We start from the raw sequence: 15,022 nt of genomic DNA, 5'->3' as shown, positions 1-15,022 counted from the left end.
GCTTGCTACGTGCTAGGTACGCCTCTAAAAACTTAAAAACTGTCAACTCTTCACTCTCAGTGTTTTGTTTGTTTTTGGTCACACTGTTTGGCCTGTGAGACCTTAGTTCCCTGACCAGGGATCAAACCCATGCCCCACCCACCCACCCCAGCAGTGGAAGTGCACAGTCTTAACCACTAAGCCTCCAGGGAAGTCCAAACTATCCACTCTTCAATATTAACCTGATGCTGTTGCTGTTCAGTTGCCAAGTTGTGTCCAACTCTTTGCAACCTGATGGACCATGGCACCCAAGGCTTCCCTGTCCTTCACTATCTCCTACAGTTTGCTCAAACTCATGTCCATCAAGTCGGTGATGCCATCCAACCATCCTCATCCTCTGTCGCCCCCTTCTCCTGCCCTCAATCTTTCCCAGTATCAGGGTCTTTTCCAATAAGTCAGGTAGGTACTCTTTTCTCCCCATTCTACAAATGGGGGAATTGAAGCACAGAGGTTAAATATCGATTCAAGGTCAGATAGTTAGTAAGTCAAAGAATAAGCACTTGAACTCAGACCATCTGGCTCGAGAGCTCAAGTCCTCCATCATGACCACAAGCTGCCCCACTGGGATCCCAGAGGGAGGGACTCCCAGAGTTAGCTTCCCAGAGCAATACACTCCCCAAGTGAGAAGCAGAGGAACTCTGAAAGGATCCAAGAGCTTGTTCTTAGAAGAAGAAAAAAAAAAAAAAAAACTACACACACAGGACAGCTAATCAAGAGAGAAAAAAGAGACAGTATTAGGAATGATGAACATCACATAAGACATTGATTATACAAAGAAAGCCCTGAAAAAAAAAAGAAAAAAAAAAGCTCTGAATCCTCGATATCACACAGTTTTCTCGGAAAATAAAAATAACTCAAAAGGTTCTAGAAGACTCGGAGAAACTGCTTATATTGGTAACCAGTGAGGAAACAGAGAAAGCCCTCAAAGAACTAGCTCTTAAAAAGTGGTATCTGGCTCAGATGGCTCCTCTGATAAGTCATCTCAAACATGCAGAGCAAAGCAAAAAACTGTTCCAAAGCATAGAGAAAGAAGAAGAGATTCTCTGAAGAAGACAACCTATCCTTGATATGAAAATCTAATGAGGATAGTTTACAAAAATAGAGGAAACACTTTGCATCCACTGGGATAGCTATTTTAAAAAATAAATACAACAGAAAATAACAAGTGTTGGCAAGGGTGTAGAGAAATGAGAACTTGGGTTCACGGCTGGCTGGAATGTAAAACTGAGCACCTGCCATGGAAAACAGTAAGGCGATTCCTCAGAAAGTTAAACAGAGATTCACTGTATGGTTTACCAGGAATTCCACTCCTGGGTAAACACCCAAAAGAATTGCAAATAGGGACTAACAGATATTTGTACACCAATGTTCATAGCACCATTGTTTAAACATTGCCAAAAGGTGTAAAGACTCCCAAGTGTTCACACAAAAGGTGGTGTATGCAGAAAATTATGCAGCCTTAAAAAAGAATGAAATTCTGATACATGCTGCAATGTAGCATGGAACATCATGCTAAATGAAATAAGTCAGACACACAAGGACAAATATTATATGATTTCACTTACATGATGCATCTAAATAGGCAAATTCACAAAGACGAAATATAATGGAGGTGACCGGGGGCTGGGGGGAGGCAGGAATGGGGATTTACTGTTTAATGGGCACAGAGTTTCTATTTGGGATGATGAAAAGCTTCTGAAAATGGATAGTAGTCATGATTGTACAATATTGTAAATGTACTTAATGTCATGGAATTGTACACTTTAAGGTAGTTAAAATGGGTAAATTTCATGATATGTATAATTTTACCACAACAGAAAAAAAATAGATCTGGCTCACTTATAAATACAGATGTAAAATTATAAAATAAATATCAAACAGTTGAATTCAAAGTATTGAAATTATAACGTACTATGAATAATTTTTAGTTGAGTTAGTTCAGTTCAGTTCAGTTGCTCAGTCGTGTCCGACTCTTTGCGACCCCATGAATCGCAGCACGCCAGGCCTCCCTGTCCGTCACCAACTCCCGGAGTTCACTCAGACTCACGTCCATCGAGTCAGTGATGCCATCCAGCCATCTCATCCTCTGTCGTCCCCTTCTCCTCCTGCCCCCAATCCCTCCCAGCATCAGAGACTTTCCAATGAGTCAACTCTTCGCATGAGGTGGCCAAAGAGTGGAGTTTCAGCTTTAGCATCATTCCTTCCAAAGAAATCCCACGGCTGATCTCCTTCAGAATGGACTGGTTGGATCTCCTTGAATAATTTTAGTCTAATGATAATCATGGATGTGAGAGTTGGACTATAAAAAAAGCTGAGCACTGAAGAACTGATGCTTTTGAACTGTGGTGTTGGAGAAGACTCTTGAGTCCCTTGGACTGCAAGGAGATCTAACCAGTCCATCCTAAAGGAAGTCAATCCTGAATATTCATTGGAAGGACTGACGCTGAAGCTGAAATTCCAATACTTTGGCCACCTGATGCGAAGAATTGACTCCTTAGAAAAGACCTTGATTCTGGGAAAGATTGAAAGCAGGAGGAGAAGGGGACAACAGAGGATGAGATGGTTTGATGGCATCATCGACTCTATGGACATGAGTTTGAGTAAGCTCTGGGAGTTGGTGAAGGGAAGCCTGGTGTGCTGCAGTCCATGGGGTTGCAAAGAGTCAGACATGACTTAGCGACTGAACTGAATTGAATGATAATCATCAAAATGAATGCAAAAATGTGACAAACCATTGGCAGAGATTAGAAAAAAAGAGTAACATCAACTATTGGGGAGGACCTGAAAAATTTGTTCTGTCATATTCAGCTGGAAAGAATGGAAATTGGGGGGCTTCCCTGGTGGTCTAGTAGTTGGGAATCTGCCTGCCAATGCAGGGGACATGGGTTTGATTCCTGGTCTGGGAAGAATCCACATGCCATGGGGCAACTAAGCCCATGTGCCACAACAAGAGAAGCAACTGCATTGAGAAGGCCATACACCACAGTGAAGAGTAGCCACAACTAGAGAAAACCCTCATGCAGCAATGAAGCCCAGTACAATAAAAAATAAATAGAAACAAACTTGAAAAAAAGATAACCAACAAAGACCTGCTGTATAGCACAGGGAACTAAATTCAATATTATATTTTATTATTATACTATATATATGCAGTGTAATGTATATGTACTATAATATATTATTATAACTATATAATAACATATAAGGGAAAAGAATCTGAAAAAGAATAAATGAATATATGCATATATTTATTCTTGAAAGTGAAAGTGTTAGTCGCTTAGTCATGTCTGACTCTTTGCGACCCCATGGACTGTAGCCCACCAGCTTCCTCTGTCCATTGGATTCTCTAGGCAAGAATACTAGAGTGGGTAGCCATTCTCTTCCCCAGGGGATCTTTTCGGGACCCAGGGATTGAATCCAGTTCTCCTGCATGGCAGGCAGATTCTTGACCATCTGAGCCACCAGGGAAGCCCTATATATTTATTCATATATATATATATATATACACACACACACACACACACACATAAACTGAATTGCTATGCTGTACACCTGAAACTTACACGACATTGTAAATCAGCTCTACTTGTAAAGCTGTGGATGATCTGGGTTGGTTTTTAACATTTATGTATTTATTTGGTTATGTGCATCTTTGCGGACGCTCAGGCTTCTCTAGTTGCGGCAAGCAGTAACTGCTCTTGGTTGTGGTGCTCGGGCTTCTCACTGAAGCGGCCTCTCTTGTGTAGCATGAGCTCTAGGGCTCGCGGGCTTCAGTAGCTGTAGCACATGGGCTCAGTAGTTGTGGTTCACGGGCTTAGCTGCCCTGTGGCGTGTGGAATCTTCCCGGACCAGGGATCGAACCTGTGTCCCCTGCACTGGCAGGTGGATTCTTATCCACTGTACCACCAGAGAAGCCCTGGGCTGATTTTTTTTCTTGAAAGTAAAATTCTAAGAAGCTTCAACAGTCACTGTCAGAAAGCCTGCTTATTCATTCTTCATTCACTCGCTTACTCATCAAACATTTATCTGGTGTCCACATATATTTGTGTGGGACCTGGGGATTCTCTGTGCCACCCCCTTGTTCCTCTGAGGGGACCTGCGTAATCTGTTTCCTGTCCTTTGGGCTGCTGACCACACCCGTGTCGGGCAGAGCCCTCGGGGTCAAGTCTGCATCAGACAGGAAATATGCAGAACCCAGGTCATTTCTTGGAACGCATCAACATTGCATTTGCTTCAGTTCAGGGTGATGTGAACTTCTCAGGAAATAAAGCTTGCCCTTTTAGGCACCTGAACATGCCTCTGAGGTGTTCTGGATGAATGTCATGGGAGCTGATTGCATGCACTAGGCTGTAACACGGTGAAGATTTCAGGGGCTGTTGGCAGCTAAAGGAAGCCTCCATCCCACACTGAAAGGCTTCTTTTCTCTGGTGTGAATGCTGTTTCAGCAGTGGGCTTAGAACATCTATTTGGGCTGCTCCGAGGCCCAAGGATGCTCCTCCCTAGCTCCTGGCAGTAATTCTAGGGGCTGAGATCACTGAGTAAACCAAAGTGCACCTATGGAACACTGACCACATGGCGGAAATTGTACCAGGCCCTAGTGTTTAGAGATAAATAAATGAGACACGGTTTCTTACCCTTAGGAGCTGAGGGTCTACCTGTCCGTGACTTCTTACTGACTGCGGTGTGACCCTACTCGTCACATTCTCAGTCCACAATTGGCACACTGACTGCACAAGCATGAGAACACATTTATTTCACAGAGACCAAAGGCCGCTATCAGTGAGTGATTAATAAATAATAAGTGACCTGTGTTAATTTCATCATTTCTGAGCGTGCATCCCATGAAGGCGCCTATAGCTCAGCTGTACTAGTGAAGAATGATTACCTCACCTTTTTCTTATCCCCATCACCTTTCTCCATGCTTCATCTTTTTAAATTATGCATCTATATGTCTGTTTATTTTTTGGCTGTGGTGGGTCTTTGTTGCTGTGCACGGGCTTTTCTGTAGTTGCAATGAGCAGAGCCTACTCTCTAGTTCCCCTGCAATAGGGTTACATCCCGATAAGCTCATCGTTGGAGCGTCCCTGGTGGCACAGATGTTAAAGACTCTGCCTGCCATGCAGGAGACCCAGTTTCAATTCCTAGGCCAGGACAATCTCCTGGAGAAGGGAAAGGCACCCCACTCCAGTATTCTCGCCTGAAAAATCCCATGGACAGAGGAGCCTGGGGAGCTTCAGTCCATGGGGTTGCAAAGGGTCAGACACGACTGAGCAACTAACACACACAAACCCATCGTAGGTTGAAAATATCTTATGTTGAAATGCATTGAACACATCTACCCTTACAGGACATCACAGCTTGGCCCCGCCCACCTTAAACACGCGCAGAACTCTTCCATGAGCCTACAGTTGGGCAAAACCATCTAACACAAAGCCTATCTGCTAGTGAGGTACTGACGATCTCGTGTAATGGACTGAACACTGTAATGAAAGTGAGAAACAGAATGCTTGTCTGGATGAGGACTGGTTGTGAGTGTACTAGTTGTTGAGCCCTGTGATCGTGCGGCTGGCTAGGAACTGCCCTGCCAGCAGCACGAGAGGGGATCAAACCCCATACGCTGCTGGCTCAGGAAAAGATAAAAAATTGAAGCACGGTTTCGACTCAGTGCACCTTGCCTTCCCACCACTGTAAGGTCGAAAAACCTTAAGTCCAACCATCGTAAGCTGGGGACTCTCCACTTCCACCCAGGCTCCAGTTCTAAGAGAGAAGAGTTCATTACAGACGTGCCTGACGTGAGCTGGGCGTTGGAGTTGCCCAGAGGTGCCATGTGAGTCATTCGATAAACGTTTATGGTACACCTCCCTACTCCTCCGTAGCCCCTGACTCACTATATCGTGACTGTCAGGCACTCATGTGAAGACAACACAGGGTCCCTGTCTCCAAACCATTCTTAGGTTAGGGAGTAGAAGCCAGTCTGTTTGGCACGGTTGGCATGACAGACGGCACAGGTCACAGAGATGAGGCTGATGCTCAGAATCCTGGTAAAGAGACAGCCTTTCCGTGGGAAGGGGGACCCGGATGGAGTGGTAAGGACACTGTGCTCACCCTCTGTGGGAGGGACTGGCCTTGGGCTCCGTCTTGGACTGTGGCTCTTTTTATGCATCGCTGACCAAGCAAATGGTACATCCGAGCTCAGCTCGCAAGCCCCTCCTCTCTCCCCGTTCTCCCAATCACAGCAAGAATATGACACCATGGGATAGAAACACACCAGCCTTGGCCACCAATCTGGAAGATTCCCAGCAGCGGGTACCAAGAGCATGGGAAGTGGCTAGGGGGTAAATTCCAACAACCTGGGAGCATCCCCAAGGTCACAGCACCATGGCCTCTCACCCAGCCGTGGCCTCTCACCCACCACCCCAACTCCCAGCCTGAGCTACTTGCTCCTCATCTCACTTGCTCTATATGACAGAGTGTTATCTGTCCTACAGATTCAAGTGAGGAGAACCAGGTCTTCCTCTGAAGATCAGATAAGTGGATGGATTCATTCATTCACACAATGAGTATTTTTTGAGCCTCTCCTAAGTGTCAGACACTACTCCAGGTCCTGGAGATGTGGTAGTAAGTTAAAAGTAGACAAACACCTGCTCGCATAAAACTTGTACTACCTATGGGTTTGTTGTTGGGGGCGGGGGTGGTTTAGTTGCTAAGTCATGTCCCCATGCCTCTTGCGACTCCATGGATTGGGAACCTACCAGGCTGCTTGTCTATGGGATTCTCCAGGCAAGAATACTGGAGTGGGCTGCCATCTCCTTCTCTAGGGGATCTGCCTGACCGAGGATTCGAACCCGGGTTTCCTGCACTGCAGGAGGATTCTTTACCAACTGATCTACAAGAGAAGCCCTATGTGTGTATGTGGGGGGGGAGGTGCAGACAAAAATGCCATAATTAAGTTGTGTATTAATTATACAGCTGAGAGGTGCTAAAGAAATATGGCTGAGAATGGGATCATGAGGTTCCAGCGACTGGGGTGCAGTATGAAAAGGTCTCCCCAAGGAGGTGACCTCTGAGTAGAAGCCTGCAGGAGAAAGGGAGCAATCCGGGCAAAGTCTGCAGAAAACAAAGGGAATGGCCAGCCAAGCACTGAGGAGGGGGTGCTGGAGGCATTTCAGGGGACAATGCAGCCGGGGTGCAGTCAGTAGGAGAACCCTGGCAGGCAATCCTCCATGGGTTTGTGCCCACCTTATGAGCATTTGTTCCAGATCATTTCTTCAAAATCTGTATCACAGACAACCTTGGAACAGAGAGCCTGCCCTCCCCAGGGCCAAGAACAGATTTCTTTGCCACCAGTGGAATAGAGACAATGTTTCCTTCCAGGGCAGAGGTGGCAGGTTTGCTGGCAGCCTAGGCCCCCCACCCAACCCCGTGAACACTGGGGGTTTCCTAAGCTCCAGGCTCCTCAGCGGTGATGCACAGCAACCTCTTGGGGCTGCCTCTTCACTCTCCCACGGGATTTGAGGGCAGGACAAGCTCATGCTGCTTGTTTCACTGCGAGTGATAAAGATGTGCGACTCTGGAGTCTTGTGTTTTCTGCCAGCGACCATAAAACTGTGGAGACTAACTTGATCGTGGTTGTTGTTGTCTAGTCACTAAGTCGTGTCCAACTCTTTACAGCCCCTTGGACTGTAGACCACCAAGCTTCTCTGTCCATGGGATTTCCCCAGCAAGAATACTGGAGTGGGTTGCCATTTCCTTCTCCAGGGGATCTTCCTGACCCAGGAATCGAACCCGTTTTTCCTGCATTGGCAGGTGTATTCTTTACCGTTGAGCCACCTGGGACGCCTCAACTTGTTAGTTATCAGTAAGGTAAATCTTAGATCCTTACAGCTCTTGTCAGAGGGATGGGACCAGAGAAAAAGAATGAATGGGTGGCTGAATGAATCGGGATTCAGAGGACATTCCTCCTTAAACACAGAACATTAGCAACGAACAGTCCTCAGGGAGGGTGCAAATGCACTGCCCCGGAGGGTTACACAGGCCACAGGACCAGCCACAGAACCAGAGATGGCTCCATGACACACAGCAAGAAGCGGATGGGACCCTATCGGCAGCAGCTGTTGCTCATTCATTCTGTGCAGGAGATTGTGGCAAAGACTTCTTGGCCAGAGGAAGGGCTGCAGACAGCAGGACTGAAAGGGTCTGAGGTGGCCAGGCTATGGGTCACTGTTTCGCCATGAAGTTTACAGCTGATGCCCTGCTTACCCTGGCCTCCCATCCCCACTGCTGGCTCCTGGGCCAGACTATTCAGCCAGGAAAAGCCACCACCCAGCCCACCTATGCCACCCCCTGGGAAGAAAGGCATGGAACTTCCCAGGAACGCACTTCTGCCCCCTCCTGTCCTCTGCGTGCTGTTCTAGCACAGAGAGGGGACCATCCACCGTGGAGCCACTTCCCTCTCCTCCCACCCACGCTCCCTCCCGCCCCCAGGGTATCTGGCAGATGCCATCTCCAGGCCTGGGATTTTTTCTCTCCATAGACACAGACTTGCCAGGCGACACACCCAGTTCTTTGATTTAAAGCATGGGATTAGCGGGGGTGGAAAGGCAGAGCTTGGGGTTCCGAGGGGACCCCGTCAACCCTCATCCCACGAGGCCCCACTGGGCTTTCCAGATTCCCGAGGGCTTTATTTCCCAGCTGTCCCCCCCGAGGACTGGGCAGGCCTGTTTCCTTTGTTGTGTCTGCCCCTGACTGTGAAGGAAACACCTGGATGTGAGAGAGCTAGTCTAGGAGGCAGGAGAGCATTGTTCCTGGGGGCAGGGAGCCTAGGAGGAAGGTGATGGGCCTGGATGCAGACCAGGAAGGCCTGAGGACCAGGTGGCCACCAGCCAGCCTGGCACTCATGCCCACCCTGGGAGCCGAGGAGGTAACAGAGGGGAGCCACAGAGTGTTGGGGCAGGTAGCATTGGGCGCTAGACTGCTGGGTACCAAATCTCTTTGTTGCTATGGCAATGTGTTGCTTAGAGCCGTTGTGCCTCAGTTTCTCTATCTTTAAATGAGACTTAATAATAGCACCTGACTCATAGGGTTTCTGTGAGGACTCAAAATGATGATATTCAAAAGCCACTTATTTACAGATAAATAAACAGGACAGGCCCCTGCTGGTTGGTCCTCCACAAACGCATGCATTAGCAGCCAAACCGAACCGCTAGCTGTTCTTTCCTGCCATCACACCACCTTCCTCCTCTGTGTTTGCAGTTTCTCCCCCTCACCGAGATGCCCGCAGTCTCATCTCTTCACACCAACCCTCTGTCTGCCTCAAGGCCCAGTTGACATTTTGAGCAGAACCTTCCCTGACCCCAGCCCTGGGGGGCTCTCTCCACTTGAGCCCACACTTCACTCTGCCAGGGGCCCCGGTACCTATTACTGTCTGTGTTGGTCATGCACAGTTGGGTCTCAACCCCACACCAGCTGGGCCTCTCCGTGTGTGTGTGTGTGTGTGTGTGTGTGTGTGTGTGTGTGTGTATGTGTGTGCAGAGGGTAGCCAAGACCTGGGACAGACAGGGACAGATGATGTCCCAGGAGGGATGCAGATGGGGGCCCAGAAGATTCTCTCAGAGTCCTGCATCTTGCTTCCCCACTCTACAATCTTTGGCAAGATGCTCCATCCCTCTAAGCCTCTGTCTCCTGATCTATAAATGGGCAGTATTAACACATATCCAGCCTTCCTCCAATCGCCTGTAGGAATCCAACAGGCTAATGAATGTGCTCTGCAGCACCAGGGAGGAATAACTAGTCCTTCATTATGGACATTTACAGGATCTGGAGAAGAAAGGAGAGGTCTTCTCACAGGGTCCTGCATCCTTTCTTCTTGTGAAAATGGGTTGAGTAATCTTAACCCGGCAGAGCGGTCCTAGTAGCCACCATACCTGGGTGACCTGTCTCAGAAATGCTGGGCGTGTGTTCATAAGGGCTGGGGATGTCTTGGCCCCTCGTGGGCTCCCCTTCCAACATCCCTCCTCCGGGACCCTCCATCTGCTCCTCCCAGATCCCTCCCTGGAGACTCTGCCCCCAGCCAGCACCTACCTTGACTCAGCAGCAATTCAGTGGCCCACAGTCTTGCCCAGGGAGGCCACCAGTCCAGGACAATGGGTGTCTCTGCAGCCTCTAGCCCTGCAGAGAAAAGCCCAGTGTCACAAAGGCCTGGCTCTGTCCCCTCCCCTTCCTTCCCCTTCCTCATGGCCCTAGAAGCTCCTCCCAGAGCACATCCTGCTGTGAGGTCTCTTTCTAGAGAAGTGTCTGTGGTCAGCCACAGCCACTGGACCTTTTTTTTTTGGCCGTGCTTCAAGGCATGCAGTATCTTAGTTCCCCGACCACGGATCGAACCCGCACCTCCTGCAGCGGAAGTGTGGAGTCTTAACCACTGGACTCCCAGGGAAGTTCCACTGACATTCTTTATTCTGATCAGGTGGGAGGTGGTACCTCCCGGGGGCCCCCTCTGGTGCTGGCTGGATGCAGGGAGCTGAGGATTCTTTCTGGAGCTCCAGACACACCAAGCACCTCCCACCCCAGACATTGCTGGCTAAATGCCCCCAAGCTTCTCCAGCTCAGCTGGTACAAACCCAGTTCATCATTTCACCCTTGAAACCCACTTCCTTGCTGCTCATCTCAGAACCAGAAACCTGGATGTCACTTTTTACACCTCCTTCTCCCTTACCTGTTGTACCTCAATGGCACCAAGTCTTATCACTGTCTCATGAATTGTCCCCATTTTTCCCACCCCCATGGCAGTCATGAGGTCATTATCGTCTTTCTCCTAAATTATTACGACACCTTGCTGTCTACCTGCCTCCACCTCACAGCTGAAGCTCTCTTTCTTAGAGTGAAACATGAATCTGATCCTGTTAATCTTTGTTACAACCCCCGATAGCACCCTATTACTTTCAAGAGAACAGCGAAATTCCTTCACTTGATTTGCAAGGAATGATCTGGTCCTTGGATGGCATCACTGACTCGATGGACATGAGTCTCAGTGAACTCCGGGAGTTGGTGATGGACAGGGAGGCCTGGCATGCTGCGATTAATGGGGTCGCAAAGAGTCAGACACGACTGAGCGACTGATCTGATCTGGATGATCTGGTCCTTCCTTGATGCCCAACCTCAGGCTTTATCCTCTTGCTCTGACATCTCCCAGAAGTCCTGAATGACTGTAGTTCCTTAAAGATCCAGGCCATCTCCCACCTCCAGGCCTTCATGTGGGCAGTGGGATTATCTTCCCAACCCTTCTCCTGCCTCACTCCTAACCATCCTTCCTTCAGAACAGAAGTGGGAAAAACAGGTCAGAGAGGTAGGAGGAGAAGTGGAGTGCGATGGAAGCGGGAGCGAGGACAGTGTCAAGGACATGACAGTCAACGGTGTCCAAGCCTGCAGAGAGGACATGGATGCAGAGCAGGAAGAATTATCTGCTGACTGTGGTGATTAGGAGAGAGCAGTGCTGGGGAGCAGATTGCCTCCAAGGCGATGCGCTCGCTAGTTTGTCGTATTCTTTCTTCTTCTCACATTTGGAAGCCAAGCAATATTTAGGGGCCTCTCCAACACATTTCTAGACCTTTGAAAAAAAACTCAGAGCCTCTGTGCTGTCATCAGATTTGGCCTAATGGCTAAATGGCTCTGGAGAGAGGCAGATTGCTGACCCCATGAACGCCTGGATTCAGCTGTGCTTGAAACCCTGAGGCCTAGATCTTAGTTGTTCAACTATGTGATCTGATAAATGGCCCCTTCCTTTTCCGTTAAGACTGTTTGCATTCGGTTTCTGTTACTTGGGTTTCTCCTTTGCAACCAAAGGAGAAGTCATTGACCTTTCTCTGAAAGGGCTGAGTGGGTTGGTTCCATCTTTTCATTTTGGAGAAGAGGCCATTTGAAAAAAAAAAAAAAAAGACCAGAAATTTAAACCATCTGCTCTATAGCTCAGCTTCCCTTTGATAGTTATTTCTTTTTTAAAAATTTTTTATTTATTTGGCTGCCGAATCTAGTTCACTGACCAGGGATGAAACCTGGGCTCCCTGCATTGAGAGCAAAAAGTCTAAGCCACTGGACCACCAGGGAAGTCCCTTATAGCTTCCTCTTTTCTGTCCCACTCATGTGAGTGGACTCCCAGTTTTATCAAGCATCTGTGTATTCTTAGTATTCACATGTCTGCCTTATCCCTCAGCCCTCCCCCAATAAGTTCTGAGGAAGAAGCAGCTAGGTCTTACTCATTATTCTCTCCATCACAAGATAAGAGAATGTGGAGAGATAGTTGGGCTCAGTAAATAAAACAAATGGATGAAGGAATGAAGGAGGGAATAAATGGGTGAAGTGAAAAAGTTCAGGACAAGACAAAGGGCCAAGAACGGAGCCCTCGCAGGTTCGGCACTCAGCAACTGGCAGTGTGGCCATCGCGGCAGCACCTTCTCATTATCAGCTCTGGCCTAACTGATCGGAAATCACAAGTTGATGTCAGCCTCCTGTGGCTGCTCCACTCCTCTTATCATGGGCTGCTGTCTCTGCAACTACCCTGGGTGTGGTGGCCACCAAAGCGGCTGCTTGGTGACCGTGGACAGCCCCGGATCTGTCCCCTGCAAGGATGAGTTGAGGCGCCCTCATTTTGAATTTATTGTCATTTATTTATTTTGGCCACGCCGTGTGGCATGTGGAAATCTTAACTGCGCAACCAAAGATGGAACCTGTGCCCCCTGCAGTGGAAGTCGGATTCTTAACCACTGGACCAAGAGGGATGTCCCTTGCAACCTTATGAGGGCATGCAGCCGAGGGCCAGCCAGAGTGAAAAGGAGGTGCAAGGATGAAGGACTGAGACCCCTAGGTGCCCCCAGCTCACCATATGTACCATCAGCAAGGCAGGTGGCACTGCCTCCCTGGTTGATCCTAGTGGCTCCCTGTTGCTCTAGGGTTTGTTTAACCTGGGCTTTTCAGGCCGTCTGTTGCCAACTTCCCCGTCTGCACCAGTCTCCCAGGAACAGCCCCCAGCAAGACTGTGGAGCCTTATACCAAGGTCACAGGACAAAATCTCTGTAATTAACCAAGCCTCGGAGCAACTGCTGCCACAAGCTTCCTGATCTAAACTGGCCAATTCCCTGACTTCACAGGTAAAATATCTACCCTATAGCATCCTGACCAATCTGGTGGCTTAGTGGTAAAGAATCCACCTGCAATGCAGGAGACAAGACGTGGAGACGTGAGTTCTGTCCCTGGGTCAGGAAGATCCCCTGCAGGAGGAAATGGCAACCCACTCCAGTATTCTTGCCTGGACAATCCCATGGACAGAGGAGCCTGGCGGGCTACAGTCCATGGAGTCACAAAGAGTTGGCACTCAGGCATGCGCATAGCATCCTCACCTAACACCACCCTTTCAGTAGGAATTTTCTTCCTCTTGTGGCTATAAAATTGGCTACTGGCCTGCGAAAGGAGCCATCCCGCTGTTTTGACAGCATCTCCCGTTCTAATAAACTCTATTCTCCTCTCCTTCTGCCTCATGTCTGGAAATTCTTTTCTAACCCATGCACAGACCACATGATCCATCAGCATCAGAATCCAGAGAGCTAGGGTTCCCTGCATTTACTGCTCTGGCTTCCGGATCATTGGTGAACTAAGGGCAGCAAAGATGCTCTGGATGGTGGGTGCCCAAGATACAGAAGCCGAGGCTCACTGTCTGTGGCTCCTCCAGCCACAGCCATGATGGCTTCGCCCAGGCTCCTGTATCCCTCCACATTCCTGGGTGTGTGGAAGTCTGCTCACTAACTCACTTGGGGCTGCCAAGTTACTTAGCTTTCCAGCAGAGAATCCACCACTTCTGTTCCATGCTTATTCCTCTTTCCAAGCCCCTACTGACCTATTTTCCTGTCTATTACAAAGCAAATGAAACTTTTAATTTTTAAACAAATTAAAATCCTCTTGTAACTATGGTGGCAGGTAGATGAGTGCTGGGATGAGGACACTCTGGAACACCATGGTATGGGAGTCCAGTAAGAATTGTTAACATTTGCTTTGGGGACAGGAAACCCAGGGCCATCTGTGTGTTCCTCCAGCCCCACCTTCTGTGGGAACTGTTTCTGGGATCATTCAGTAGCCGATGCAGAACCCATCACCTCATTGAATTTTCTAAGGAATTCACTCACAGAAAATCCTAAAAGGTAATGTAGATTTTCCTGAAGATTACCTTGGGAGGATGGAAAAGAAGTCGATATTAATCATCTCTTAACAAGCTATCAAAAAATCTTCCATGAGAGACTTCCCTGGTGGTCCAGTGGCTGAGACTCCATGCTCCCTGTGCAGGGGGCCCAGGTTTGATCCCTGGTCAGGGAGCTAGCTCCCATATGCCACAACTAAGACTTGGCACAGTCAAATTAAAAACAAACAAGAAAAAAAAAAAAACATCCAAACTTAAAAAAAATTTTTTTTTGGTGGATATTTCTTTTTCCAGATACCTTCTTCCAGGCCATGCTATGGAGCCAGTAGAGTTCTTTTTGTCCTCTTTTCTCCCCAGGTGACCCCAACCCACTAACTCCTGGCTCCTTCCACCCAGAGTTTTTCACAAACATCTCAAAGTCCTCTTGAGGTGCCTTCAGAGCACCTCAACTCCATTCTAATCCTTGTCTCCCAGTTTTTATACCCCGAACTCATTAACAACAACCCAAAAATCAAATGGTTCTCTGGTTGGTAGGACCTATTCTTAGAAAGCTGAGAGAAGTAATAAACCAGAAGATAGCTGTTATAGAAATATGCAATCACTTTATGAGTTAGGACAATTACGGCAAACTTCACTTTAAAGGCTCATGCAGGGATTTCCCTGGTGGTCCGGTGGTTAAGACTTCATGCTCCCAGTGCAGGGGACACTGGCTCAATCCCTGGTCAGGCAACAGGGAGCTAAGATCCTACATGCTGCACAGTGTGGTCAAAGTAAATAAATAAAATAAAGAGATGTTATTGTGGA

The 15,022-nt window shown here is 48.2% G+C and overlaps 1 protein-coding gene across 1 annotated transcript in view; it reads right to left on the bottom strand.

Annotated features, from left to right (window-relative positions):
* The window catches only part of PIK3R6 (phosphoinositide-3-kinase regulatory subunit 6), a 43,116-nt gene extending 38,157 nt beyond the window's left edge, over positions 1-4,959 (bottom strand). The window contains exons 1-2 of the mRNA XM_055579637.1: positions 4,930-4,959; positions 1,605-1,662 (exon numbers count right to left, since the gene is read on the bottom strand). Of these exons, the coding sequence (XP_055435612.1) occupies positions 1,605-1,662; positions 4,930-4,959 (88 nt within the window). The remainder of the gene's footprint in view (positions 1-1,604; positions 1,663-4,929) is intronic.
* Between the last annotated feature and the right edge of the window lie 10,063 nt (positions 4,960-15,022).

This window comes from Bubalus kerabau, chromosome 4 (assembly GCF_029407905.1).
Source record: "Bubalus kerabau isolate K-KA32 ecotype Philippines breed swamp buffalo chromosome 4, PCC_UOA_SB_1v2, whole genome shotgun sequence".
In the NCBI taxonomy this organism is placed as follows: Eukaryota; Metazoa; Chordata; class Mammalia; order Artiodactyla; family Bovidae; genus Bubalus; species Bubalus kerabau.
Note: the sequence above shows the minus strand (reverse complement) of the source record. Positions and strands in the feature narration are given on the sequence as shown.